This window comes from Nerophis ophidion, linkage group LG24 (assembly GCF_033978795.1).
Source record: "Nerophis ophidion isolate RoL-2023_Sa linkage group LG24, RoL_Noph_v1.0, whole genome shotgun sequence".
NCBI lineage: Eukaryota > Metazoa > Chordata > Actinopteri > Syngnathiformes > Syngnathidae > Nerophis > Nerophis ophidion.
This window is the reverse complement of record NC_084634.1, coordinates 7,249,859-7,276,661: the sequence shown is the minus strand read 5'-3', so window position 1 is coordinate 7,276,661 and position 26,803 is coordinate 7,249,859. Positions and strand designations below refer to the sequence as shown.

Here is a 26,803-nt window from a genome sequence, read left to right as displayed (position 1 = left end):
ATATGAACAAAGTTTTAAAATAGGCCATTCATTGAAGGTGCGCCTTATGGTGCGGAAAATATGGTAGTTTCCTCAGTTCCCAAACGTTTATTGAGTGTTGTTAAAAGAAAAGGTGATGTAACACAGTGGTGAACATGCCCTTTCCCAACTACTTTGGCTCGTGTTGCAGCCATAAAATTCTAAGTTAATTATTATTTGCAAAAAAAAAAAAAAAGTTTGTAGCATATTCAACTGAATATGGTTTGAAAATGATTTGCAAATCATTGTATTCTGTTTATATTTACATCTAACACAATTTCCCAACTCATATGGAAACGGGGTTTGTACAGATATACACGCATATATACATACTTTTATATATACACATATATATGCGCATATACACACACACACACACACACACACACACACACGCACACACACACACACACACACACACACACATATATATATATATACACATTTATACACGCACACACACACACACACATATATATATATATATATACACACATATATATGCGCATATACACACACACACACACATATCTAAATATACACACATATATATGCGCATATACACAAACACACACATATATATATACACATTTATACGCGCATATACACACACACACACATATATATATACACACATATATATGCGCATATACACACACACACACACACATATATATATATACACATTTATACACGCATATACACACACACACACACACACATATATACACACATATATATGCGCATATACACACACACACATATATATACATTTATACGCGCATATACACACACACACAGACACATATCTAAATATACACACATATATATGCGCATATACACACACACACACATATATATATACACATTTATACACGCATATACACACACACACACACACACACACACACACACACACATATATGCACATATACACACACACACATATATACACATTTATACGCGCATATACACACACACACATATCTAAATATACACACATATATATGCGCATATACACACACACACACATATATATATATACACATTTATACGCGCATATACACACACACACATATATATACACACATATATATGCGCATATACACACACACACATATATATACACATTTATACGCGCATATACACACACACACACATATCTAAATATACACACATATATGCGCATATACACAAACACACACATATATATATACACATTTATACGCGCATATACACACACACACACACATATCTAAATATACACACATATATATGCGCATATACACACACACACATATATATATACACATTTATACGCGTATATACACACACATATATATATACACATTTATACGCGCATATACACACACACACATATATATACACATTTATACGCGCATATACACACACACACACATATCTAAATATACACACATTTATACGCGCATATACACACACACATATCTAAATATACACACATATATATGCGCATATACACACACACACATATATATATACACATTTATACGCGCATATACACACACACACACACATATCTAAATATACACACATATATATGCGCATATACACACACACACATATATATATACACATTTATACGCGTATATACACACACACATATATATATACACATTTATACGCGCATATACACACACACACATATATATATACACATTTATACGCGCATATACACACACACACACACACATATATATACATACACATTTATACGCGCATATACACACACACACACACACACATATATATATACACATTTATACGCGCATATACACACACACACACACACACACATATAGAAATATACACACATATATATGCGCATACACACACACACACACACAGACATATATATATATATATACATATATATATATATATATATATATATATACATATATATATATATGTATATATATATATATATACACACACACACATATATTCATATATACACACATATATATTAGGGGTGTGGTTAAAAAAACGATTCGAATACGAATCGCGATTCTAACGGTGTGCGATTCAGAATCGATTCTCTCTCTTTTTTTTTTTAAATCGATTTTTTTATTTTATTTTTTTTTTATCAATCCAACAAACCAATACACAGCGATACCATAACAATGCAATCCAATTCTAAAACCAAAAGAACAATAGTGTCACAGTGGCTTACACTTGCATCGCATCTCATAAGCTTGACAACACACTGTGTCCAATGTTTTCACAAAGATAAAATAAGTCATATTTTATGTTTGTTTAATAGTTAACACACATTTACATTATTGCAATCAGTTTTTAAAACATTGTCCTTTAAAAATATAAAAGCTTTTTTTTTTTTTTAAATCTACTACTCTGCTAGCATGTCAGCAGACTGGGGTAGATCCTGCTGAAATCCTCTGTATTGAATGAATGGAGAATCAATTTGAATGGGAAAAATATTGTTTTTGAATCGAAAATCGCGTTGAATCGGAAAAAAATAAATAAAACGATATATAATCGAATCGCGACCCCAAGAATCGATATTGAATCGAATCGTGGGACACCCAAAGATTCGCAGCCCTAATATATATATATATATATATATATATATATATATATATATATATATATATATATATATATATATATAAATATATAAATGAGTTGTACTTGTATAGCGCTTTTCTACCTTCAAGGTACTCAAAGCGCTTTGACACTACTTCCACATTTACCCATTCACACACACATTCACACACTGATGGAGGGAGCTGCCATGCAAGGCGCCAACCAGCACCCATCAGGAGCAAGGGTGAAGTGTCTTGCTCAGGACACAACGGACGTGACGAGGTTGGTTCTAGGTGGGATTTGAACCAGTGACCCTCGGGTTGCTGTGCCACGCCGTATATATATATATATATATATATGTATGTACATACATATACACGCATATATACACAGACACACAAGTATATATATATATATATATGTATATATATATATATATATATATATATACATATATATATATATATATATATATATATATATATATATATATATATATCCATCCATTTCTACCGCTTATTCCCTTTCGGGGTCGCGGGGGGCGCTGGCGCCTATCTCAGCTACAATCGGGCGGAAGGCGGGGTACACCCTGGACAAGTCGCCACCTCATCGCAGGGCCAGCACAGATAGACAGAAAATGTGAGTATATATATATATATAGATATACATAAATAAAAAATCCATTAATTTTTTTTTACACCCCCTACTTGGTTGCCTGCCAAGTGTTTGACGTCACGTGTAATAAAAGTATCCAAATACGGCACCGTTTTGAGTTTACGTGAATCCACACCGCAATGACCAAATTTGGTACCCATCTCTGTGCACACACCTTTTCTAGCAAAAATCTAAATATGCGATCACTTCTTTGCTACACTATTAAATTAGTGTGGCATATATATATATATATATATATATATATATATATATATAGCCAAAAAAGACCAATAAAAAATTACTTTTGGACACCGCTTAAGTAGCGGTGACATACGACCTTGTACAGGATGACATATGACCTTGTACACGATGACATACGACCTTGTACAGGATGACATACGACCTTGTACACGATGACATACGACCTTGTACAGGATGACATATGACCTTGTACACAATGACATACGACCTTGCACATGTTGACATATGACCTTGCACATGTGCAGCAATGACAATGATCAATCACTATTACTATTTCACTGGCAAGAATGTTGTTACCACGGCGATTAAGGATGCAAGGGCTGCTTACCGCTGGCGGTCTGACTTGTAAGTGGTTGTGAGTTCATCGAATAAAGTACTGTTCATCTCCATGAACGCCTTCAGGACGTTGTAGACCAGCGCCACGATGGCCCTGTGGAGCACACGAGCCATGAGTTGGGTATGGCGGGCCACAAGGGGGCAGTATATACCCTGACAGTACACCTGGCCTTTTGAGTGCAAAACCTGGCGGTCCAAATGTGCAGCGACACTTACCATCTTCAGTAGGCGCCATCTTGGCTAAGGAAGGGGAGGGACTAACTTGAAATAACGAGCTAGCCTTAGCGGTGAACGTTCTACAATTACATTGCGGGCAGAAAGGGTAATAAACAACATTGGACCATGACATGATGGCAGGTATTTCAGGGGCCATCTAAATGCAGGCCATGATGCAGCTGGTTGCAATTCACCATGAAGAAGAAAGACAGAAAAGAAAAAGAAATGTAAAAAAATTTGAAAATAGAAAGAAAAAAAAAGAATTAAGAAAAAAGAAAAAAAAGGAGCAAATAAGTGATAAGGAAAATAAAGAAGAGGATGCAAAACAGGAAAAAATAAAGAATAGTAAAAAAAGAAAAACAAAAAAAAGAAAGAAAAACTAAGAATGAAGAAAAAAAGAATGAAAGCAAAAAAATGAAGACACACCAAATACTAATAAAAAGAAGAGGAAAAGGGAGAAAAAATAAAGAAAACAATGAAGAAAAATACAGAAAATCAGAAAAAAACAAGAAAAGCAAGAAAAAAATAAAAATGAAAATGAAGAAAAAAAAATGATGAAAAAATAAGGAAGAATAAAGAGGAAAGACAACCAAGTAAGAACAATATCAGAAAATAGAGTAACACAAGACAAAAGAAAAAATAAAGAAAAAAATAAACAATAGAAAAAAGAAATTAAAAAAGACAAAAGAAGGAGGAAACAATAAACAATGGAGACGAGGAAGAAATTTAAGAACGAAAAATAAAAGGAAGAAAAAAACAGGAAATAAAGGAAAAAGAAATAAGAAAAAAACAAAAATAATGAAGAAAAAAAAAGTAGAAGAAAGCGAGAGAAAGTAAATATTGAGATTGTCTTTTCGAGTAAGTGTACAACAACATTCATGGATTCAGGACAACTACAGTGTCAACAATAACACACTCAGGAAGTAAGTAAACCGCATACTTATTGCAGTACACAGCATACTTTTTGCAGTACACAATGTACACAGTACAATTATTTCAGTACACAATGTACACGGTATACTTATTGCAGTACACAATGTACAGTGTACACTTATTGCAGTACACAATGTACACGGTATACTTATTGCAGTACACAATGTACACTGTACACTTATTTCAGTACACAATGTACACGGTATACTTATTGCAGTACACAATGTACACTGTACACTTATTGCAGTACACAATGTACACAGTACACTTATTGCAGTACACAATGTACACAGTACACTTATTGCAGTAAAGTGTACATAGTACACTTATTGCAGTACACAATGTACACGGTATACTTATTTCAGTACACAATGTACACTGTACACTTATTTCAGTACACAATGTACACAGTACACTTATTGCAGTAAAGTGTACATAGTACACTTATTGCAGTACACAATGTACACAGTATACTTATTGCAGTACACACTACACAACGTACACAGTACACTTCTTGCAGTACACAATGTACACAGTACACAATGTACACAGTATACTTATTGCAGTAAAGTGTACATAGTACACTTATTGCAATACACAATGTACACAGTATACTTATTACAGTACACAATGTACACAGTACACAACGTACACAGTACACTTCTTGCAGTACACAATGTACACAGTATACTTATTGCAGTAAAGTGTACATAGTACACTTATTGCAATACACAATGTACACAGTATACTTATTGCAGTACACAATGTACACAGTACACAGCATACACAGTACACTCCTTGCAGTACACAATGTAAACAGTACACAATGTACACAGTACACAATGTACACAGTATACTTATTGCAGTACACAACGTACACAGTACACTTCTTGTAGTACACAGTACACAATGTACACAGTATACTTATTGCAGTAAAGTGTACATAGTACACTTATTGCAGTACACAATGTACACAGTATACTTATTGCAGTACACAATGTACACAGTACACAACGTACACAGCACACTTCTTGCAGTACACAATGTACACAGTACACTTATTGCAGTACACAATGTACACAGTACACAACGTACACAGTACACTTCTTGCAGTACACAATGTACACAGTACACAATGTACATTGTCCACTTATTGCAGTACACAATGTACACAGTGCACATTGTACACAGTACACTTATTGCAGTGTTGCAAGTATTCAGGTGTGCGGTGACAAAAAAAAATCCCATGCTAATTAGGAGCGAGCATAATAGCGGCAGCAGGAAGTCAACAGGAAGTGAGAGGTGTAGAAGAAGAAAAAGAAGGCTTACGGGTTCCAGTGTTCTTTGGAGATGCGATAGAGGTTGGCGAACATGATGGGCAGGATGACGCTGGAGTTCTCCTCGATCAGACTCATGATGTACTCGTTGTTCCAGTAGTACAGCGCTCGCTCGGCCACCTGCAGCAACAACAGCACACTTCAGGGGGCGCTAGAGTGGACACCTTGTTTGCTCCCATGTATCAAAGTAGTGCATGCATGCCATGCATTATCCACACACCTGCTATTAAGCATGTTGTGTATGAGCTCGTACTCTACAAGTTCTCCATCCATCATGTCCATTTCAGAACCAAATGCGATGTGGGTAGGAAAAAAGTGAAGATGCTAGGATTTTCTTTCTTTCAAAAGCAAGGATCTAATCATTCGGTGTGAATTAGTTTCCGGCAATTTTGCAAGTTTGAAATGACAATATTTGTTTACAAGAAAAAACCTCAAAGACAAGAGGGCAGAAGAATGTGCAGCAAGACAGAACAGCAGCTATAAAAGTATGTATGTATTTAATACCTTCTACATTTCTGAGTATATATTATTGTGTGTCCAATTAATTGTAATTGTTCAATAATATCATGCATTGCTGGCTATATTTTGATATATTTTTTAAATATGCTATAAATCAATGGGTTGTTGTTCTGACAATGTAAATGTAGTTTATATTAAAATGTGGGAATAGTTTATGGATCAGTGTATTTTCTATTGAATGAGGCTCATTTTTTTTGCAATAAATTAAAAGTATTGAATATATTTAAAAAAACAACATATGCATCATTTTTGATTGAAAATGTATTTCATCAATTAAACCTCAAACACATGGATTTACCTATTTTTTTTTTAAAATGATTTCATCAGAAAGGTCCATTTTTTGCAATACATTTAAAAGTATTTATTTCGTAAAATCTTTTTATATTGCTCAAAAAATCTTAAATATATATAAAAATAATTAATTAATATAATGTATAATATCGATATATTTTATATTAATATAATTATAGTTTTATAATAATTTATATATTTATTACATTTATATAAATATATATGAATATAACATATAAAATGTGTGTGAGTATATATATATATATATATATATATATACACACACAATCGGGCGGAAGGCAGGGTACACCCTGGACAAGTCGCCACCTCATTGCAGGGCCAACACAGATAGACAGACAACATTCACACTCACATTCAAACACTAGGGCCAATTTTGTGTTGCCAATTGTAGCTGAGATAGGCGCCAGCGACCCCAAAAGGGAATAAGCGGTAGAAAATGGATGGATGGATGGATGGACACACACACACACACACACACACACACACACACACACACACACACACACACACACACACACACACACACACACACAGTGGGGCAAAAAAGTATTTAGTCAGCCACCGATTGTGCAAGTTCTCCCACTTAAAATGATGACAGAGGTCTGTAATTTTCATCATAGGTACACTTCAACTGTGAGAGACAGAATGTGGAAAAAAATCCAGAAATTCACATTGTAGGAATTTTAAAGAATTTATTTGTAAATTATGGTGGAAAATAAGTATTTGGTCAACCATTCAAAGCTCTCACTGATGGAAGGAGGTTTGGGCTCAAAATCTCACGATACATGGCCCCATTCATTCTTTCCTTAACACGGATCAGTCGTCCTGTCCCCTTAGCAGAAAAACAGCCCCAAAGCATGATGTTTCCACCCCCATGCTTCACAGTAGGTGTGGTGTTCTTGGGATGCAACTCAGTATTCTTCTTCCTCCCAACACGACAAGTTGAGTTTATACCAAAAAGTTCTATTTTGGTTTCATCTGACCACATGACATTCTCCCATGTGCTCTCTGGCAAACTTCAGACGGGCTTGGACATGAACTGGCTTAAGCAGTGGGACACGTCTGGCACTGCAGGTTTTGATTTCCTGTCAGCGTAGTGTGTTACTGATGGTAACCTTTGTTACTTTGGTCCCAGCTGTCAGCAGGTCATTCACCAGGTCCCCCCGTGTGGTTCTGGGATTTTTCCTCACCGTTCTCATGATCATTTTGACCCCAGGGGATGAGATCTTGCGTGGAGCCCCAGATCGAGGGAGATTATCAGTGGTCTTGTATGTCTTCCATTTTCTGATAATTGCTCCCTAAGTTGATTTGTTCACACCAAACTGCTTGCCTATTGTAGATTCACTCTTCCCAGTCTGGTGCAGGCCTACAATTCCTTTCCTGGTCTCCTTTGACAGCTCTTTTGTCTTGGCCATAGTGGAGTTTGGAGTCTGACTGTTTGAGGCTGTGGACAGGTGTCTTTTATACAGATAACGAGTTCAAACAGGTTCCATTAATACAGGTAACGAGTGGAAGACAGAAGAACTTCTTAAAGAAGAAGTTACAGGTCTGTGAGAGCCGGAGATCTTCCTTGTTTGAAGTGACCCAATACTTATTTTCCACCATAATTTACAAATAAATTCTTAAAAATTCCTACAATGTGAATTCCTGGATTTTTTTTTCACATTCTGTCTCTCACAGTTGAAGTGTACCTATGATGAAAATGACAGACCTCTGTCATCATTTTAAGTGGGAGAACTTGCACAATCGGTGGCTGACTAAATACTTTTTTGCCCCACTGTATATATACATAAATACACATATATATGTATGTGTAAACACGCAGGCCCGTGTGTGTGTACATATATATGTTTTTATGTACACACGTTCATACGTACACACACCAACACACACACACACACATGTATATTATTTGTATATAATTCTATTTATATAAATATATTTGTATTATTTATCTTTGCAAATGTACATAATTATATATAAAGTTTATGAATATATGCAGGATATAAATGTGTGTACATAAATATATATCAAATGTGCATATAAATAGGTGTTTATAAAGGATAATAACCTAAAGATGCATTCCTTATGATAATCTACTCCTAGGGGGTGTAACGGTACACGAAAATTTCGGTTCGGTACGTACCTCGGTTCAGAGGTCACGGTTCGGTTCATTTTCGGTACAGTAAGAAAAAAACAAAATATACATTTTTTGATTATTTCTTTAACAAATTTGCTAAATCTTCCAACAAAAATATTTTTTCGGAGTGGAATATTAGATGTGAAGTAATCGGAAACTTGGATAGGTCAACAATTCATAACAACATTGATTTAGATTAGATTAGATTAGATAGTACTTTATTTATTCCGTCAGGAGAGTTCCTTCAGGAAAATTACAATTTTCAGCACAATTCCATTCAAGATCAGACAAACATTAAAGGGAGACAGAACAGGATCGCTGACGGGTCTGCCGGCTTCCAGCGCCCCTTACAAAAAAAGATGAGATACAAGTAAACAAGGGGGGGATAGAAGATTAAAATAAAATAAAAAAATCGGTCTTAGCCTGGGCCCTGGAGAGGGGGTGCAGACTGAGGCCAAGGGAACAAAACAACAACTCATAGCCATAGTACACATCCCTCTTCCATGTGTGTAAGAGGGAAACATCAAACATCAAAGAACACAGAGGACATTAAAGACATTAAAGCAGCAGATACAAGCAGACACTTCTACATACTAGCTATGAATAAAAAGTAAAAGAAACATATCCACTGTGGTGGCCTCTGCGGTGTTCCACGCCATTGTCCGCTGGGATGGGGGGAGCATGGCCAGAGACAGGAGCAGACCCAACAAAGCAACCAAGACAGCCGACTCCACTCTCGGCCAGTGTCCAGTCCGCATGGATGAGCGAGGATACGTCCAAGGAGACTGAGGTGTCCGACACCTGCTCACCCAGCCAAGACACCACGAAGCCTCTCCGTCCCAGCGCTCAGTGCTAGCTCCGCAGCCCAGTCCCCTCATCCGCATCTCCTCCAGTCCCTCCAAACAGACTCTGGTGTGGCAGACACCCAGCAGCTGGTCTCCATGGCCTAAAGGCTCCCGGGAGGCAGATCCAAAAGTCCACAAAAAAAGCACCACAGAGGTCACGAAAGTGACACCCCTTGTCACACAGTCCCAAAGGGTCCCGGACCAAAAGGCAAAAAAATATAATAACACATGAAAACAAGAGGGGAAACACAAAAGGATGACACAAGTGTGTTCTTTGATGTTTGATGTTTCCCTCTTACACACATGGAAGAGGGATGTGTACTATGGCTATTTGTTTTTGTTTTTTTTTAATTTTTTTCCCCCTTGGCCTCAGTCTGCACCACCTCTCCAAGGCCCAGGCTAAGACCGATTTTTTTTATTTTTTATTTCATTTTAATCTTCTATCCCCCCCCCCCTCCCCTTGTTTACCTGTATCTCATCTTTTTTTGTAAGGGGCGCTGGAAGCCGGCAGACCCGTCAGCGATCCTGTTCTGTCTCCCTTTAATGTTTGTCTGATCTTGAATGGGATTGTGCTGAAAATTGTAATTTTCCTGAAGGAACTCTCCTGACGGAATGAATTAAGTACAATCTAATCAAGAGCACAGAGCTCCTGCCTACAGCAGCCACTACAGCAGCGCCATTTTGATTCAATATTATGTTTTGAGCAATGACCGTTTGAAAGAAGAAAAAAAAAACAGCTTTGTTTAATTAGTCAACGTTGCAACTTTTCCTAAATTACATTTAGCCTTCAAGCTTTTTTATTTCACTTTTGTTTATGTTTTTTGTTTATTTTAATAGTATTTTTAGAATGTGCCGTGGGCCTTTAAAACATTAGCTGTGTCCCGCAAATGAACTCCGGGGCACACTTTTGCTATAAATAATAAAAAATAAAATCTGATAAATCTATGGGTAAAAAGCAGAGCCTGGCTCTCTGTCTCTGCCCTCACGAATGTTAACGCTTTTTTTTAACCCCTTCTTCACCCTGAACGTACATAGAAAGAACATGCAACCATAACTTAAAATGCCGGACATTCGAAGCATGTAAGAAACTTCCCCTGGACAGCTCCGCAAAGAGGACATAACCCGTGAAAAGAGGAGGTGTGGTCAGTCTATCTACCAGTCGTTGCTAGCATGCATGTGTTGTTGTTTTTTTGATTGATTGAAACTTTTATTAGTAGATTGCACAGTACAGTACATATTCCGTACAATTGACCACTAAATGGTAACACCCGAATAAGTTTTTCAACTTGTTTAAGTCGGGGTCCACGTAAATCAATTCATGGTGCATTGTTTACAAAAAAGTGCGGTGCGCTACTTAATAAGTCCGTGTCGTTCGGTTCACCTCCGAACCGAACCGAAACCCCCGTACCGAAACGGTTCGATAAAGTTTACAGTTGGTACAAAATGCGGCTGCTAGACTTTTGACAAGAACAAGAAAGTTTGATCACATTACGCCTGTACTGGCTCACCTGCACTGGCTTCCTGTGCACTTAAGATGTGACTTTAAGGTTTTACTACTTACGTATAAAATACTACACGGTCTAGCTCCAGCCTATCTTGCCGATTGTATTGTACCATATGTCCCGGCAAGAAATCTGCGTTCAAAGGACTCCGGCTTATTAGTGATTCCTACAGCCCAAAAAAAGTCTGCGGGCTATAGAGCGTTTTCCGTTCGGGCTCCAGTACTCTGGAATGCCCTCCCGGTAACAGTTCGAGATGCCACCTCAGTAGAAGCATTTAAAACTCATCTGTATACTCTAGCCTTTAAATAGACCTCCTTTTTAGACCAGTTGATCTGCCGCTTCTTTTCTTTCTCCTATGTCCCCCCCTCCCTTGTGGAGGGGGTCCGGTCCGATGACCATGGATGAAGTACTGGCTGTCCAGAGTCGAGACCCAGGATGGACCGCTCGTCGGGACCCAGGATGGACCGCTCGCCTGTATCGGTTGGGGACGTCTCTACGCTGCTGATCCGCTTGAGATGGTTTCCTGTGGACGGGACTCTCGCTGCTGTCTTGGATCCGCTTGAACTGAACTTTCGCGGCTGTGTTGGAGCCACTATGGATTGAACTTTCACAGTATCATGTTAGACCTGCTCGACATCCATTGCTTTCGGTCCCCTAGAGAGGGGGGGTTGCCCACATCTGAGGTCCTCTCCAAGGTTTCTCATAGTCAGCATTGTCACTGGCGTCCCACTGGATGTGAATTCTCTCTGCCCACTGGGTGTGAGTTTTCCTTGCCCTTTTGTGGGTTCTTCCGAGGATGTTGTAGTCGTAATGATTTGTGCAGTCCTTTGAGACATTTGTGATTTGGGGCTATATAAATAAACATTGATTGATTGATTGATACAAACACACGTACCGTTACACCCCTATCTACTCCACCACTTTCCCACAAATCTTTTTTTCTACAAAGTCATTTTGTACACGCTATTTTTTCCAAGGAATGAAGTGTCCACTTGTGTGGACAACATGCTTTTTGAGCTTTAATTGATGAGGTTTAATTTTCAAGAAGAAAGAAAAATGTGTGCGTAAAACATAAACAAGCCTTGGAGGTGATCACCGACCTGGAAGTGTGGGCTGGAGACGCATCTGGAGATCTGTTTGAAGAGCGGCTCCTGGATCTTGACGAACTGTGTGGGTTCTATGACGTCCAGGATCTCCTCTAGCTCGCCTAGAAACATCACCTGTGGCCAAGAAGGAATATCGTTACACAAAGCCTGCCTATAAGTAACAAACAGAACAAAAATAATAATGCTAAGAATAAGAAGAATAAGAAGCTCTTTAAGAAGGGGGACCGGAGGGTGTGTTCCAACTATCGTGGGATCACACTCCTCAGCCTTCCCGGTAAGGTTTATTCAGGTGTACTGGAGAGGAGGCTTCGCCGGATAGTCGAACCTCGGATTCAGGAGGAACAGTGTGGTTTTCGTCCTGGTCGTGGAACTGTGGACCAGGTCTATACTCTCTGCAGGGTTCTTGAGGGTGCATGGGAGTTTGCCCAACCAGTCTACATGTGCTTTGTGGACTTGGAGAAGGCATTCGACCGTGTTCCTCGGGAAGTCCTGTGGGGAGTGCTCAGAGAGTATGGGGTATTGGACTGTCTTATTATGGCGGTCCGTTCCCTGTACGATCAGTGCCAGAGCTTGGTCCGCATTGCCGGCAGTAAGTCGAACACGTTTCCAGTGAGGGTTGGACTCCGCCAAGGCTGTCCTTAGTCACCGATTCTGTTCATAACTTTTATGGACAGAATTTCAAGGCGCAGTCAAGGCGTTGGGGGTTCCGGTTTGGTGGCCACGGGATTAGGTCTCTGCTTTTTGCAGATGATGTGGTCCTGATGGCTTCATCTGACCGGGATCTTCAGCTCTCACTGGATCGGTTCGCAGCCGAGTGTGAAGCGACCGGAATGAGAATCAGCACCTCCAAGTCCGAGTCCATGGTTCTCGCCCGGAAAAGGGTGGAGTGCCATCTCCGGGTTGGGGAGGAGACCCTGCCCCAAGTGGAGGAGTTCAAGTACCTAGGAGTCTTGTTCACGAGTGAGGGAAGAGTGGATCGTGAGATCGACAGGCGGATCGGTGCGGCGTCTTCAGTAATGCGGACGTTGTACCGATCCGTTGTGGTGAAGAAGGAGCTGAGCCGGAAGGCAAAGCTCTCAATTTACCGGTCGATCTACGTTCCCATCCTCACCTATGGTCATGAGCTTTGGGTCATGACCGGAAGGATAAGATCACGGGTACAAGTGGCCGAAAAGAGTTTGGGTCTCTCCCTTAGAGATAGGGTGAGAAGCTCTGTCATCCGGGAGGAACTCAACGTAAAGCCGCTGCTCCTCCACATCGAGAGGAGCCAGATGAGGTGGTTCGGGCATCTGGTCAGGATGCCACCCGAACGCCTCCCTAGGGAGGTGTTTAGGGCACGTCCAGCCGGTAGGAGGCCACGGGGAAGACCCAGGACACGTTGGGAAGACTATGTCTCCCGGCTGGCCTGGGAACGCCTCGGGATCCCCCGGGAAGAGCTAGACGAAGTGGCTGGAGATAGGGAAGTCTGGGCTTCCCTGCTTAGGCTGCTGCCCCCGCGACCCGACCTCGGATAAGCGGAAGATGATGGATGGATGGAAGAATAAGAAGAAGCAGCTCACTTCTTTTTGACTGCAGGTTTTAGGCCAGAACTTCAGCAAGCCTCTGATGACCTGAGGATCACACACACATACGTCCAATGAGGCTCCATCTTTAACTCCAACATGGACGTCGTGGCGCGCAGGTACTTACTGGTTCTGTTAATGTCGGGTCTTTCTCTAGGAACTGTACAATGCAATACGCCAACTGCAGGGAGAAAGCAGACGACAGGTTCTAATGGGGGAACACGGCCACGTCAGCAGCATGCAGAGGACCACTCACTGTACCTGTGCGTGGAAGAGCGACAGGCTGCGGACCGTGTGGAGCGGGATCAACACTTTGACCAGAAACTGTTTGTGCTCCGCCTTCAGCGGCAAAGCGAAGCCGTTGATTATACTGGAGACAAGGAACACAAGGTGAAAGGTCACACACACCAAGGCCTCTGGAGCAGTACTCCTCCGTTACTTCTGCTAAGTCCTCAATAGGGGGCAGTAGTGCTTTCCTGACTGAGGGTTGATCAAAGTGTTGTGGAAATACCAAGAAGTTACAAGTTCATAACTTAGTCATAATTACAGATGTCCGATAATGGCTTTTTTGCCCATATCCGATATTGTCCAACTCTTAATTACCGATACCGATACATACAGTCGTGGAATGAACACATTTTTGTGCCTAATTTTGTTGTGATGTCCCGCTGGATGCATTAAACCAGGGGTCGGGAACCTTTTTGGCTGAGAGAGCCATGAAAGCCAAATATTTCAAAATGTATTTCCGTGAGAGCCATATCATATTTTTTAAACATTGAATACAACTAAATGTGTGCATTTCTAAGTAAGACCAACATTTTTAGCGCATAATAAGGCTTTTATTCTTTTTAATAACATTGTTATTCTGAAGCTAACCAATAATAAATAAAATGTCATGTCTGTTGATCATGTTTTTCTTTGGCCATGTGCTGTTTGTCCTTTGGACTCTTTAAGTTCCTGTTTTTTTTCCACTCCCTTGTCTGGTTTCCTTGGTTACTCATTTTGTCCACCTGTCTCTGGTGGACCAAATGACCGCTCACCTACTTCCCGAGCACTAATCAGAGGCAGTATTTAAGCTCGTCTTTGCCAGTCAGTCGCCCTGTGCTGACTTGTTTCATGCCTTGCCATAGTTTCGTGCTTCAGGCCATGCCAAGTAAGTTTTGTTTGATTTATGTTCTTAGTCTGTTTATGCATTAGCTTTGTTCCTTAGCCCAAGTTGTGCCTCCGCTGGGAGCGATTTTTGTTTGTATCTTTTTTTTAGTTTAAATTAAATCATGTTTTTACCTAAATGTAGTCCGTCTGCCTTCCTGGGGGAACGACCCTGCAGCAAGCTGCGAACCCCCACCCCCCCATCGTGACATAAAATACTTTTTACCATTAATGTGACTTCTTGAACAGGTGCGGTAGAAAACGGATGGATGGATTTAAATGCATGAGAATGTTTTATATTTTGCACGTTATTTTTAGCACTATGATTACCAGCAAAATTATTCATAATTATGGTGTTAAGCAATGTCAGCTAGGATTTATCTGAGAGCCAGGTGCAGTCATCAAAAGAGCCACATCTGGCTCTAGAGCCATAGGTTCCCTACCCCTGCATTAAACAATGTGACAAGGTTTTCCAAAATAAATGAAAAAATGCCGTATTTATAATTGAAGTCACAATATGCATTATGTTTTTTTTAACATGCCTCAAAACAGCAGCTTGGAATTTGGGACATGCTCTCCCTGAGAGAGCATGAGGAGGTTGTGGTGAGGGGTAACAGGGGGTGTATATTGTCGCGTCCCTGTAAGAGGTAGTGCCGCAAGGGGTTCTGGGTATTTGTTCTGTTGTGTTTATGTTGTGTCACGGTGCGGATGGTCTCCCGGGGTGTTCTCCCGATGGTGGTGTGGTTGAGGTGGGGGGGACGAGCGGGGGGTGTATATAGGGACAAGCGGTTGAAAAATGGATGGATTTTTACGCCACCATCCTCAGTTATTGTCCAGTTTCTAATTACGACCAAAAAATGTCTCATTCAATGATCTTGGAACATATCATCGCTAAAATCAGAAAGTCAGTAGTGAATAACATAATATAATAAGGTATATTGCAGCGTCCCGGAAGAGTTGGTGCTGCAAGGGGTTCTGGGTATTTGTTCTGTTGTGTTTATGTTGTGTTACGGTGCGGATGTTCTCCCGAAATGTGTTTGTCCTTCTTGTTTGGTGCGGGTTCACAGTGTGGCGCATATTTGAAACAGTGTTAAAGTTGTTTGGACGGCCACTCTCAGTCTGACCTGTATGGTTGTTGACCAAGTATACTTTGCATTCATGTGAGTGTGTGTGTGTGTGAAAAGCCGTAGATAATATGTGCCGATAAGGTTTATTGGCACTCTGTACTTCTCCTTACGTCCGTGTACCACTCTGTGCAGCGGCGTTTTGAAAAAAGCCATAAATTTTACTTTCTGAAACCCATACGATAATTTTCGATATTACATTTTAAAGCATTTAGCGGCCGATAATATCGGCAGTCCGATATTATCGGACATTTCTCGTCATAATTAAAGCTCTTCTGTGTCTAAGGATGTATTTCATGGATTTATACACAGTGAATAAAAGAAAACAGATTTTGTGATAATAAAAAAATATCAATGTAATCATTGTAATAATGTTTGGCTCATGTACTTGGTATCGTTACAGTGGACGTCTGTGTTAACCCACCAATGTCATCTGTGTACATCGAAAGCTACGAAGCATGTTTAGCTGTTCCTCATCCTGCAGGGATGATACTTGTAAGAAACTTACTTTTAAGGTTGCCATGGAGACGAGGATTAGTGATTTAGAAGTAGCTAAAACACTGCCTTTACGGTGGCAGAGGGGTTAGTGCGTCTGCCTCACAATACGAAGGTCCTGAGTAGTCTGAGGTTCAATTCCGGGCTCGGGATCTTTCTGTGTGGAGTTTGCATGTTCACCCTGTGACTGTGTGGGTTCCCCCCGGGTACTCCGGCTTCCTCCCACCTCCAAAGACATGCACCTGGGGATAGGTTGATTGGCAACACTAAATTGGCCCTAGTGTGTGAATGTGAGTGTGAATGTTGTCTGTCTATCTGTGTTGGCCCTGCGATGAGGTAGCGATTTGTCCATGGTGTACGCCGCCTTCCGCCGGATTGTAGCTGAGATAGGCACAAGCCCCCCATGTTTCCTCATGAAACAGTTCTGTAGAGATAAAGTAGTCTTGTGATTTTTCCCACACATACATATTGCGCTCTACCACGGTATCGAGCACTATTCTCTGAATAAAACAATTTTGACATATATATATATATATATATATATATATATATATATATATATATATATATATATATATATATATGTGTGTGTGTCCATTCATTTGAATGGGAATTTCTTGGAAATTTCGGGAAAACCGGGATGTTTTAAAAATATTGACGCTAGCACAGTTTCCCTAGAAGATATGAACGGGTTGGCGTTACAAATTTTCAAAACGGTTAAAAAAAAGTTGACATAGTAACAAGTTTGAATTGGTATTTTGGAATTCGGGGAAAAAAACAGGAATTTGTACGGAACAAAATAGGAACATTTGTTGTCCCAACTAAGAGGAATGTTTTGAAGGCGGAATGGTCGGAAACGGGTGAAAAACGCGGACTGTGAAAACTTTCCAGGATGAGGTGAAAATAGGGCCTGGGAAAAATTCCTGAAAATTTTTTCAGGTGGGAAAAGAGTAGTTTGATCGTCCAATGTGAGTGGAATGTCTAAATGTTGGAACACTTCAAATTGGATGAGAAATGTGAGATATGCAATCCATTGTATATTTCCCATTCATTGTCAATGGGGAGAAAATTGCGGGAAAATCTGGCTTTTTGGGAAAGGGAAAACGTTTAATAGATGGGAAGAGTAGTGGTGGTGGTGGATGGTTGAAAAGTCGGAATTGGGTCTAAAAATTGCGCAAATTTTGAGAATTTAGGGCATTGTAGATATATTTACAATGTCCATTCATTTGAATGAGAATTTCTTGGAAATTTCGGGAAAACCGGGATGTTTTAAAAATATTGACGCTAGCAGATATGAATGGGTTGGCGTTACAAATTTTCAAAACAGTTAAAAAAAAAGTTGACATAGTAACAAGTTTGAATTGGTATTCTGGAATTCCTGGAATTTCGGGTAAAAAACAGGTATTGTACGGAACAAAATAGGAACGTTTGTTGTCCCAACTAAGAGGAATGTTTTGAAGGTGGAATGGTCGGAAACGGGTGAAAAACGCGGACTGTGAAAACTTTCCAGGATGAGGTGAAAATAGGGCCTGGGAAAAATTCCTGAAATTTTTTCAGGTGGGAAAAAGAGTAGTTTGATCGTCCAATGTGAGTGGAAAGTCTAAATGTTGGAACACTTCAAATTGGATGAGAAATGTGAGATATGCAATCCATTGAATATTTCCCATTCATTGTCAATGGGGAGAAAATTGCGGGAAAATCTGGCTTTTTGGGAAAGGGAAAACGTTTAATAGATGGGAAGAGTAGTGGTGGTGGATGGTTGAAAAGTCGGAATTGGGTCTAAAAATTGCGCAAATTTTGAGAATTTAGGGCATTGTAGATATATTTACAATGTCCATTCATTTGAATGAGAATTTCTTGGAAATTTCGGGAAAACCGGGATGTTTTAAAAATATTGACGCTAGCAGATATGAACGGGTTGGCGTTACAAATTTTCAAAACGGTTAAAAGAAAAGTCGACATAGTAACATGTTTGAATTGGTATTCTGGAATTCCTGGAATTTCGGGAAAAAAACAGGTATTGTACGGAACAAAATAGGAACATTTGTTGTCCCAACTAAGAGGAATGTTTTGAAGGCGGAATGGTCGGAAACGGGTGAAAAACGCGGACTGTGAAAACTTTCCAGGATGAGGTGAAAATAGGGCCTGGGAAAAATTCCTGAAATTGTTTCAGGTGGGAAAAGAGTAGTTTGATCGTCCAATGTGAGTGGAATGTCTAAATGTTGGAACACTTCAAATTGGATGAGAAATGTGAGATATGCAATCCATTGTATATTTCCCATTCATTGTCAATGGGGAGAAAATTGCGGAAAATCTAGCTTTTTGGAAAGGGAAAACGTTTAATAGATGGGAAGAGTAGTGGTGGTGGTGGATGGTTGAAAAGTCGGAATTGGGTCTAAAAATTGCGCAAATTTTGAGAATTTAGGGCATTGTAGATATATTTACAATGTCCATTCATTTGAATGAGAATTTCTTGGAAATTTCGGGAAAACCGGGATGTTTTAAAAATATTGACGCTAGCACAATTGCCCTCGAAGATATGAACGGGTTGGCGTTACAAATTTTCAAAACAGTTAAAAAAAGTTGACATAGTAACAAGTTTGAATTGTATTCTGGAATTCCTGGAATTTTGGGAAAAAAAACAGGTATTGTACGGAACAAAATAGGAACATTTGTTGTCCCAACTAAGAGGAATGTTTTGAAGGCGGAATGGTCGGAAACGGGTGAAAAATGCGGACTGTGAAAACTTTCCAGGATGAGGTGAAAATAGGGCCTGGGAAAAAATCCTGGAATCTTTTCAGCTTGGAAAATGGTAGTTTGATCGTCCAAGGTGACTCACCTTGGACGATCAAACTACAATATTGGAACGCTTCAAATTGGATGAGAAATGTGAGATATGCAATCGATTGTATATTTACCACGAATGGGAAATGAATGCGGGAAAACAGGGCTTTTTAGGAAAAGGAAAACAGGTTTTGCATTTGATAGATGGGAAGAGTGGTGGCGGTGGATGGTTAAAAGGTCAGAATCGGGTTTAAAAATGGCGTAAAATTTCGATAATTTAGGGCAGTGGTTCTCAACCTTTTTTCAGTGATGTACCCTCTGTGAACATTTTTTTTTTGGGTGAAAAAAAAAAAGAGATAAAGAAGTAGAACCCAGCACTATGGCATCAGTTTCTGATTTATTAAATTGTATAACAGTGCAAAATATTGCTCATTTGTAGTGGTCTTTCTTGAACTATTTAGAAAAAAAAGGTATAAAAATAACTAAAAACTTGTGGAAAAATAAACAAGTGATTCAATTATAAATAAAGATTTCTACACATAGAAGTAATCATCAACTTAAAGTGCCCTCTTTGGGGATTGTAATAGAGATCCATCTGGATTCATGAACTTAATTCTAAACATTTTTTCACAAAAAAATACATCTTTAACATCAATATTTATGGGACATGTCCACAAAAAAATCTAGCTGTAAATGTTGGAAGCATTTCACCAATCTCACGCACTTTGCAAATTATACAAAATTTTGTGCGCAAGCAATTTGCATCACAAGACGAGATTTAAGACGAAATTTTGTGGATGGTTTAGTCAGAAACCCTACATTATTATATTTTATAAATAGTAAACCAAGTTGTGGTAGTAGTTTATTCGCGGATGTCCACTGTATTGTGGTTAGGGTTGGACTGACTTGAGGGCAATACTCAGTTATATTGTCCCGACTACAAATGAATAGATTTACATAAGTATTTAATACATTATTTTGACACCAAAAACATGTATTTGCGCCCATTGATTTGCAAAATGTGCACCACACATTATTCGAATATATAGCTGGAAGCAATTTGCAAAAAGATTGCGCATTATACAAATTTGCAAAAATGCTTCCTCCCACCTCCAAAGACATGCACCTGGGGAGAGGTTGATTGGCAACACTAGTGTGTGAATGTGAGTGTGAATGTTGTCTGTGTTGGCCCAGCGATGAGGTGGCGACTTGTCCAGGGTGTACCCCGCCTCCCGCTTGATTGTAGCTGAGATAAGCGCCAGCGCCCCCCCCGCGACCCCAAAAGGGAATAAGCGGTAGCAAAATGGATGGATGGATGGGTTGCGCATTTTGCAAATTGCTCAGTTTATGAACTTACATTCATATGTTGTTGAAGTATTATTCAATAAATATATTTACTAAGGATTTTTGAATTGTTGCTATTTTTTGGGAATATTTAAAAAAAAAAATCTCACGTACCCCTTGGCATGCCTTCAAGTACCTCTGGGGGTACGCGTACCCCCATTTGAGAACCACTGATTTAGGGCATTGTAGATATATATGCAGTATATATATAATATGTCCATTCATTTGAACGGGAATTTCGGTAAAACCCATCCATCCATCTTCTTCCGCTTATCCGAGGTCGGGTCGCGGGGGCAGCAGCCTAAGCAGGGAAGCCCAGACTTCCCTCTCCCCAGCCACTTCGTCTAGCTCTTCCCGGGGGATCCCGAGGCGTTCCCAGGCCAGCCGGGAGACATAGTCTTCCCAACGTGTCCTGGGTCTTCCCCGTGGCCTCCTACCGGTTGGACGTGCCCTAAACACCTCCCTAGGGAGGCGTTCGGGTGGCATCCTGACCAGATGCCTGAACCACCTCATCTGGCTCCTCTCGATGTGGAGGAGCAGCGGCTTTACTTTGAGTTCCTCCCGGATGACAGAGCTTCTCACCCTATCTCTAAGGGAGAGGAAACTCATTTTGGCCGCTTGTACCCGTGATCTTATCCTTTCGGTCATGACCCAAAGCTCATGACCATAGGTGAGGATGGGAACGTAGATCGACCGGTAAATTGAGAGCTTTGCCTTCCGGCTCAGCTCCTTCTTCACCACAACGGATCGGTACAACGTCCGCATTACTGAAGACGCCGCACCGATCCGCCTGTCGATGTCACGATCCACTCTTCCCCCACTCGTGAACAAGACTCCTAGGTACTTGAACTCCTCCACTTGGGGCAGGGTCTCCTCCCCAACCCGGAGATGGCACTCCACCCTTTTCCGGGCGAGAACCATGGACTCGGATTTGGAGGTGCTGATTCTCATTCCGGTCGCTTCACACTCGGCTGCGAACCGATCCAGTGAGAGCTGAAGATCCCGGCCAGATGAAGCCAACAGGACCACATCATCTGCAAAAAGCAGAGACCTAATCCCGCGGCCACCAAACCGGAACCCCTCAATTCGGTAAAACCGTGATGTTTTAAAAATATTGACGCTAGCACAATTGTCCTAAAAGATATGTATGGGTTACAGTTAGAAATTTTCAAGACGGTTTAAAAAAAGTTGACGTAGTAACAGTTTTAAATGGGTATTTCGGAATTCCTGGAATTTTTGAAAAAAAAAAAACAGGAATTTACAAAATAGGAACATTTGTTGTCCCAACTAAGAGGAATGTTTTGAAGGTGGAATGGTCGTAAAAGGGGGAAAAATGCGGAGTGTGAAAACTTTCCAGGACGAGGTGACAATATGGCCTGGGAAAAATTCCTGGATTTTTTTTTCAGCTTGGAAAAGATGAGTGAGATGAGATGGCGGAACAGTTCGAATCAGTTGAGAAATGTGGGAATTGTAAAGTTCGACAAACGGCCCATTTATTTTCAACGGAAAACTGGGGATTCTGGGTACCTTGGGATATTTTTTTCTTGGGATATCTTTTTTTTCTGCAACATCGAGGTGTATGTTGGCGCTTGCATAGGTCTGGTGATAATGTTTCCCTTTAACACTTTTATGAGTGTGGACTTTAATTTTTTTTAAGTATTATTGCTCCAAAAATAATGACAAATTAAAAAAAATCACCTGTTTAAGGCTCCAAGTACTTCACATTAAATGTTTTGGGGGAAAATATTGCATTTTTGGGTTTTTTTGCCATTACATCACATCAAATATTACACTTTAAAATGTTTTTGCTATAAAAAAATCACCTGACAAAAAGGGCATAAAACAAAAACACCATAAAAGTAATAAAAACTTACAATCATAGATATGTATAAAACTGAGAGAGAAATTTAGGGTGAAATGTAAAACAATAAGCCATTATTTTCAACACTTTTTTATGAATGTGGCCTTAAAGTATCATTGCTCACAAAATAAAAAGCGGGTTAAAATCAATATGAATTATAATTGCGAATTATATTTATATAGCGCTTTTAACACCTATTTAAGGTTCCAATTACTTTTTGGGGGAAAATATTGCATTTTTGTTTTTTTTTGCCATTACTTCACGTCAAATATTACATTTTAAAATGTTTTTGCTATAAAAAAATCACCTGACAAAAAGGGCATAAAACAAAAACACCATAAAAGTAATAAAAACTTACAATCATAGATATGTATAAAACTGAGAGAGAAATTTAGGGTGAAATGTAAAACAAACCATTATTTTCAACACTTTTTTATGAATGTGGCCTTAAAGTATCATTGCTCACAAAATAAAAAGCGGGTTAAAATCAATATGAATTATAATTGTGAATTATATTTATATAGCGCTTTTAACACCTATTTAAAGTTCCAATTACTTTTTGGGGGAAAATATTGCATTTTTGTTTTTTTTTGCCATTACATCGCATCAAATATTACACTTTAAAATGTTTTTGCTATAAAAAAAATCACCTGACAAAAAGGGCATAAAACAAAAACACCATAGAAGTAATAAAAACTTACAATCATAGATATGTAAAAAACTGAGAGAGAAATTTAGGGTGAAATGTAAAACAATAAGCCATTATTTTCAACACTTTTTTATGAATGTGGCCTTAAAGTATCATTGCTCACAAAATAAAAAGCGGGTTAAAATCAATATGAATTATAATTGTGAATTATATTTATAAAGCGCTTTTATCACCTATTTAAGGTTCCAATTACTTTTTGGGGGAAAATATTGCATTTTTGGTTTTTTTTGCCATTACTTCACGTCAAATATTACATTTTAAAATGTTTTTGCTATAAAAAAATCACCTGACAAAAAGGGCATAAAACAAAAACACCATAAAAGTAATAAAAACTTACAATCATAGATATGTATAAAACTGAGAGAGAAATTTAGGGTGAAATGTAAAACAATAAGCCATTATTTTCAACACTTTTTTATGAATGTGGCCTTAAAGTATCATTGCTCACAAAATAAAAAGCGGGTTAAAATCAATATGAATTATAATTGCGAATTATATTTATGTAGCGCTTTTATCACCTATTTAAGGTTCCAATTACTTTTTGGGGGAAAATATTGCATTTTTGTTTTTTTTTGCCATTACTTCACGTCAAATATTACATTTTAAAATGTTTTTGCTATAAAAAAAAATATATCTGAAAGAAAGGGCATAAAACAAAAAAAAACACAAAAGTAATAAACACTTACAATCATAGATATATCTAAAACTGAGAGATAAATTTAAGGGTTCAAAGGAAAACAATAAGGCATTATTTTCAACACTTTTTTATGAATGTGGCCTTAAAGTATCATTGCTCACAAAATAAAAAGCGGGTTAAAATCAATATGAATTATAATTGTGAATTATATTTATATAGCGCTTTTATCACCTATTTAAGGTTCCAATTACTTCACATTAAATGTTTTGGGGGAAAATATTGCATTTTTGTTTTTTTTTGCCATTACATCACATCAAATATTACACTTTAAAATGTTTTTGCTATAAAAAAAATCACCTGACAAAAAGGGCATAAAACAAAAACACCATAAAAGTAATAAAAACTTACAATCATAGATATGTATAAAACTGAGAGAGAAATTTAGGGTGAAATGTAAAACAATAAGCCATTATTTTCAACACTTTTTTATGAATGTGGCCTTAAAGTATCATTGCTCACAAAATAAAAAGCGGGTTAAAATCAATATGAATTATAATTGTGAATTATATTTATATAGCGCTTTTATCACCTATTTAAGGTTCCAATTACTTTTTGGGGGAAAATATTGCATTTTTGGGTTTTTTTGCCATTACTTCACGTCAAATATTACATTTTGAAATGTTTTTGCTATAAAAAAAAATATATCTGACAAAAAGGGCATAAAACAAAAAAACCACGAAAGTAATAAACACTTACAATCATAGATATGTATAAAACTGAGAGATAAATTTAAGGGTTCAAAGGAAAACAATAAGCCATTATTTTTAACACTTTTTTATGAATGTGGCCTTAAAGTATCATTGCTCACAAAATAAAAAGCGGGTTAAAATCAATATGAATTATAATTGTGAATTATATTTATATAGCGCTTTTATCACCTATTTAAGGTTCCAATTACTTCACATTAAATGTTTTGGGGGAAAATATTGCATTTTTGTTTTTTTTTGCCATTACATCACATCAAATATTACACTTTAAAATGTTTTTGCTATAAAAAAATCACCTGACAAAAAGGGCATAAAACAAAAACACCATAAAAGTAATAAAAACTTACAATCATATATATGTATAAAACTGAGAGAGAAATTTAGGGTGAAATGTGAAACAATAAGCCATTATTTTCAACACTTTTTTATGAATGTGGCCTTAAAGTATCATTGCTCACAAAATAAAAAGCGAGTTAAAATCAATATGAATTATAATTGTGAATTATATTTATATAGCGCTTTTAACACCTATTTAAGGTTCCAATTACTTTTTGGGGGAAAATATTGCATTTTTTTTTTTTTTTGCCATTACATCGCATCAAATATTACACTTTAAAATGTTTTTGCTATAAAAAAATCACCTGACAAAAAGGGCATAAAACAAAAACACCATAAAAGTAATAAAAACTTACAATCATAGATATGTATAAAACTGAGAGAAATTTAGGGTGAAATGTAAAACAATAAGCCATTATTTTCAACACTTTTTTATGAATGTGGCCTTAAAGTATCATTGCTCACAAAATAAAAAGCGGGTTAAAATCAATATGAATTATAATTGTGAATTATATTTATATAGCGCTTTTATCACCTATTTAAGGTTCCAATTACTTTTTGGGGGAAAATATTGCATTTTTGTTTTTATTTGCCATTACTTCACGTCAAATATAACCTTTTAAAATGTTTTTGCTATAAAAAAAAATATATCTGACAAAAAGGGCATAAAAAAACACCACGAAAGTAATAAACACTTACAATCATAGATATATCTAAAACTGAGAGATAAATTTAAGGGTTCAAAGGAAAACAATAAGCCATTATTTTCAACACTTTTTTATGAATGTGGCCTTAAAGTATCATTGCTCACAAAATAAAAAGCGGGTTAAAATCAATATGAATTATAATTGCGAATTATATTTATGTAGCGCTTTTATCACCTATTTAAGATTCCAATTACTTCACATTAAATGTTTTGGGGGAAAATATTGCATTTTTGGTTTTTTTTGCCATTACATCGCATCAAATATTACACTTTAAAATGTTTTTGCTATAAAAAAATCACCTGACAAAAAGGGCATAAAACAAAAACACCATAAAAGTAATAAAAACTTACAATCATAGATATGTAAAAAACTGAGAGAGAAATTTAGGGTGAAATGTAAAACAATAAGCCATTATTTTCAACACTTTTTTATGAATGTGGCCTTAAAGTATCATTGCTCATAAAATAAAAAGCGGGTTAAAATCAATATGAATTATAATTGTGAATTATATTTATATAGCGCTTTTATCACCTATTTAAGGTTCCAATTACTTCACATTAAAT

At 38.0% G+C, this 26,803-nt stretch overlaps 1 protein-coding gene across 7 annotated transcripts in view; it reads right to left on the bottom strand.

Moving 5' to 3' along the window:
* Positions 1-26,803, bottom strand: part of ppp2r5eb (protein phosphatase 2, regulatory subunit B', epsilon isoform b) — a 166,459-nt gene that overhangs the window by 9,859 nt on the left and 129,797 nt on the right. For all 7 annotated transcript variants that reach the window (XM_061886349.1, XM_061886350.1, XM_061886351.1 and 4 more), the window contains 6 exons: positions 14,589-14,697; positions 14,455-14,508; positions 14,325-14,375; positions 12,760-12,879; positions 6,334-6,461; positions 3,848-3,949 (listed from right to left, as the gene is read on the bottom strand). In XM_061886349.1, the coding sequence (XP_061742333.1) occupies positions 3,848-3,949; positions 6,334-6,461; positions 12,760-12,879; positions 14,325-14,375; positions 14,455-14,508; positions 14,589-14,697 (564 nt within the window). The remainder of the gene's footprint in view (positions 1-3,847; positions 3,950-6,333; positions 6,462-12,759; positions 12,880-14,324; positions 14,376-14,454; positions 14,509-14,588; positions 14,698-26,803) is intronic.